Genomic DNA, 4,982 nt, shown 5'->3' with positions numbered 1-4,982 from the left:
TATATATACTATATATTGTATTCAGGTGTGCGTGCGCGCATGTGTGCGTGCGTGTGTGTGTTGAATGAGGATACCTGCAGTGGAAGTGAAAGCTGATATTCCGCTGGCTCACAGTTTCAGCCTCAGTATTGGGTGAACCTCGTAATGCCATTAATGCTGCCTGTGTGTGTGTGTGTGTGTGTGTGTGTGTGTGTGCGCGCGCGTGTGTGTGTGTGTGTGTGTGTGTGTGTGTGTGTGTGTGTGTGTGGATGGATTGGCCTATAATAAGTGGCTTACAGACCTGGATCTACAGAAACAGAGCAGGCATTAAGGTTATGGAGCAGCTGGAGGATCAGAGACGATTAACACGAGAGCTGCACCTGAAGTACACAAGGCTAGCTGCTTAGCAACATGCTACATGCTAGTGGAGATTCCCAGTGGTGGAATGTAACTAAATACATTTACTCAAGTACTGAACTTAAGTACAAATACAAAGTACCTGTACTCTACTTGAGGATTTCCATTTATACTTCTCTTCGACTTCATCTCAGAGGTACATAATGTACTTTATACTGTACTACATCTCAGAGGTACATATTGTACTCTTTACTGTACTACATCTCAGAGGTACATATTGTACTTTATACTGTACTACATCTCAGAGGTACATAATGTACTTATAGTACACACCTTGTATTTCCTAATCCGACCAGACTAATAACACAAACAACAGGTTTCAGTAAAGTTTGTGCAAATATATTTTAATTTCTTGTCATACAAACAACAATTTGAAAAAGTGATTCAACCATAAAGATGAAGCAATAACAGCAGAGAGCAGAGACTGAAACAGTAGAAACACCGTGTGACTCACAGGTCTCTGGCAGGTACAGTGCTCGTTATACATGTTCAGCTTATTCACTACATCACAAAGTTAATGATAAAAACACAATAAAAACACAAACAGCTGCATCCATTTTGGTAACAATACAGCAGGATTATTGTGGTGGAAATGTGAATTATTATATACACAATATGACTGAATGCAGTTTCCAGAACACTCAGGAGTGGAAGCTGCAGGTTCTCAACAAATATAAGAATACAGACAAGTCAGTAACTAATCAATGCATTTAGTATTTCTAAAGTTTATCAGGTAATCAATCAGATTTAAGCATATTCTATATTTTTCCTGAACTAATCTCACGTCCAGATCAAAACCTACTAAAGTCAATATTTATTTTATCAATAATTCAGTTTTTATTAAACAATCCGGAGAAGAGAGACTTTGTTGGGGATTATTTTCAGCGGCGGATGAATCCCTGTTTGGCGCTCTAGTGAGTCTTTGTATGTGTGATGATGATGATGGTGATGAAGGAACAACAGTGAGAGCCAGTGATGAGTTTTAATGGAGGTCAATGGCTCTGAGGAAGAAGACCCATGAAATACTTATAGATTTAAATCTGCACATGAGATTTGTTCAGAAGAATATAGAAAATTATTATTAGCCAATAGCAGCTAACAGCGAGTATTCAATAATTAAAATGAGCGATAGCTGCTTTTTAAAGTCCCTTTATGTCAGTATTAGTAACATAGGACGCTGGGAACTAACGGATGAGCCCTGAATATGCTAGCTTAGCTCATAAGCTAACAGCTAGCGGATACATAAGCCTTAGCTGTTAGCTGCTAGCTAGCGGATGGCTTTATGACTAATGGAGGTGTGGAACTAATGTGGTTCCTAGCTGTTGTTTAAACTGATCTCAGCTCGGCGTTTCTCTGGTTTAGTTACACACAACTGTGTTTTCTTCTTCTGCAGCTCAATAAAACCCCGACTAGACATTTCCAGATTAAAAACGTAAAGATGGACTTTGGCACAGATCTGGTCTGGACTCAAACTTCTGTCTGGTTTGATGAGACTGGGACCAGCAGACGGTTCATTAAAGTGACTGAACTCATAATTAACTACGTACTCATCATGAGTTAACTCAACAGTGGATTCAGGGTTAAGTTACTTGTTGAGTTGCTTCACGTCAAACTGAAAATGAATCACTAATCTATCATCGCTGTTTGTTCTTTACTTATTTGGTTGAAATTGTTTTCACCAAACAGAAAACATTTTCATTTAATTCATCTAGCTAGCGTAGCGTTAGCGTAGCCTGCTAGCTTCCACTTGCCAGGTGAAATACAAACATAAAAGCACTTTTATTATTTGAATATTGAAATAAAAACAAATGAACCCAATATGAAACCATATGGGGAGAAATATTACAAGAATTGAGTATCAAAAATAATTCATACTTAACCTGGTGGACAATATTGACACCTGGGACATTAAGTAAGTGGTCAGAATCTAAATATTCAACATATTTTATTTAAGTTAATATGATATATAATATATAAGTAACTGAGGTTGAGATGTTTGTTAAATGTGTGTTGTTTGTGTTTTGTAGTTAACATTGTGGGTCTGTTTTGTTCATGTGGGAAGTGTGTATTGTACATATTAAAAAAACTAAATATTAAAACTGGGTCGTCACAAGTTATGCTGTTAGATGCCGTCTCCACTAATATGTTTTATCCTTTTGAATGATAAAGAAATGTGCAAAGTAACTGTCATTATATTTCCTTACACAAAATATGAGGTTTCATATTTCAGCAAGAGGTTCATGTGTTCAGTCACTTTATTAAACTACCAGTCTGTCCTGGTCTTGGTCCCAGTCTGTCATGTTTGTTACAATAGAAAGTTATGTTAAAGTTAAACTACGTTACCCGACTGACAGACAGAGAAAAGACAAGCGGAGTTTTATGAGAAGCTAGGCGGTGTGCTGACTTGGTCTTTGATGAGAGTAAACTGGTGTAGCTGGTGCCCAGTCTGGCCTTTAGTGCATCGAGAGTATTTGAGCCCAGTATCTAGTGTAGTTCGTCAAATCTGGTTCTATAGTAAAGACAGTTTAGTGTTATCTAGTTCAGCCCAGTCTGCCGTCGTGTGGTCCAGTCTCAATCGTCTAGACCAGTTTGTGCTGGTCTCATCTAGTCCGGTCCGGTCTAGGCAGCCACACAGTGGTTGGGTCTGCGGGACATGACGTATCCTCTCCTGCAGACGCAGCGGAACGAGCCGTCGGTGTTCACACAGCGAGCGTTCACACAGGAGAAGTCCACGGAGACGGAGTCCTCACACTCGTTTACATCTGGACACGCGCACGCACACACACACACACACACACACACACACACACACACACACACACACACACACACACACACACACACACACACACACACACACACACACACACACACACACACACACACACACACACACACACACGTTCAGAGAAGAACTGTGGACTTATGGAAACGATTATGTGAATATCAGGCTGCCACGAAGGTTAGTTAGTGAGTGATTGATTGAGTGGTTTGGTAAGTAAGTAGGTAAGTATGTTAGTTAGTTAGTTAGCAAGGAAGCAAGGTTAGTCAGTTAGTGAGTAGGCAGGCAAGCAAGTAAGCTAGTAAGCCAGTAAGCCAGTAAGCCAGTAAGCTAGTAAGCTAGTAAACTAGTAAGCCAGTAAGCTAGTAAGCCAGTAAGCTAGTAAGCTAGTAAACTAGTAAGCCAGTAAACTAGTAAGCCAGTAAGCTAGTAAGCCAGTAAGCTAGTAAGCTAGTAAACTAGTAAGCCAGTAAACTAGTAAGCCAGTAAGCCAGTAACCCAGTAAGCTAGTAAGCTAGTAAACTAGTAAGCCAGTAAGCTAGTAAGCTAGTAAACTAGTAAGCTAGTAAGCTAGCAAGCTAACAAGTTAGTTAGTTTGTAAGTTATTAAGCTAGTAATCTAGTAAGTAAGTTTGTTAGTTAGTGGAGCTGATTGAAAATATAAAGGAATATATAAAGCTTAACAGCTAACAATTTTTTGTTAATACATAAATAAATAACATTTATTAATAAATATTAACAATAATAATACATAATCCCAGGTGTGTTTTCATGTTAACGTCTCATAACCTCTTTATGAATACATTTATATCTCAGCTCACCTGCACAGGTCATGGAAGTCATGTCCAGCTCGTATCCTTGGTAACAGTCACAGGTGTAACCCTCGGCAACGCGAATACACCTGCCGTTCTCACAGCCGTGAAGTATCCCACAATCCTCTGCTGCACTGAGGCCGGCATACGACTCGTAGCGTCCTGAGAAAAGAAGAAGAAGAAATATTTTTTAATTAGAATGAATGAATCAGATTGTGAAGAATGTTAATAACTTAATAACCTGCAGCAACATGCTGGTTCATCGTAACTCAGCTCCATCGTAACTCAGCTCCATCTTATCTCAGCTCCATCGTAACTCAGCTCCATCACAACTCAGCTCCATCTTAACTCAGCTCCATCTTATCTCAGCTCCATCGTACCTCAGCTCCATCGCAACTCAGCTCCATCTTATCTCAGCTCCATCGTACCTCAGCTCCATCGTACCTCAGCTCCATCTTAACTCAGCTCCATCGCAACTCAGCTCCATCTTAACTCAGCTCCATCGTATCTCAGCTCCATCGTAACTCAGCTCCATCGCAACTCAGCTCCATCTTATCTCAGCTCCATCGTACCTCAGCTCCATCGTACCTCAGCTCCATCTTAACTCAGCTCCATCGTACCTCAGCTCCATCTTAACTCAGCTCCATCGCAACTCAGCTCCATCTTAACTCAGCTCCATCGTATCTCAGCTCCATCGTAACTCAGCTCCATCGTAACTCAGCTCCATCTTATCTCAGCTCCATCGTACCTCAGCTCCATCTTAACTCAGCTCCATCGCAACTCAGCTCCATCGCAACTCAGCTCCATCGCAACTCAGCTCCATCGCAACTCAGCTCCATCGCAACTCAGCTCCATCTTATCTCAGCTCCATCGTACCTCAGCTCCATCGCAACTCAGCTCCATCTTAACTCAGCTCCATCTTAACTCAGCTCCATCTTAACTCAGCTCCATCTTATCTCAGCTCCATCGCAACTCAGCTCCGTCTTATCTCAG

The 4,982-nt window shown here is 40.8% G+C and overlaps 1 protein-coding gene across 1 annotated transcript in view; it reads right to left on the bottom strand.

Annotated features, from left to right (window-relative positions):
- Positions 1-3,015: 3,015 nt before the first annotated feature.
- Positions 3,016-4,982, bottom strand: part of LOC142939569 (latent-transforming growth factor beta-binding protein 4-like) — a 78,615-nt gene continuing 76,648 nt past the window's right edge. The window contains exons 36-37 of the mRNA XM_076082774.1: positions 3,999-4,151; positions 3,016-3,158 (exon numbers count right to left, since the gene is read on the bottom strand). Of these exons, the coding sequence (XP_075938889.1) occupies positions 3,016-3,158; positions 3,999-4,151 (296 nt within the window). The remainder of the gene's footprint in view (positions 3,159-3,998; positions 4,152-4,982) is intronic.

Source organism: Anarhichas minor, unplaced genomic scaffold (genome assembly GCF_050575085.1).
Source record: "Anarhichas minor isolate MPS153535 unplaced genomic scaffold, ASM5057508v1 ptg000102l, whole genome shotgun sequence".
In the NCBI taxonomy this organism is placed as follows: Eukaryota; Metazoa; Chordata; class Actinopteri; order Perciformes; family Anarhichadidae; genus Anarhichas; species Anarhichas minor.
The sequence above is the reverse complement of the archived record's forward strand: the minus strand, read 5'-3'. Positions and strand labels throughout refer to the sequence as shown.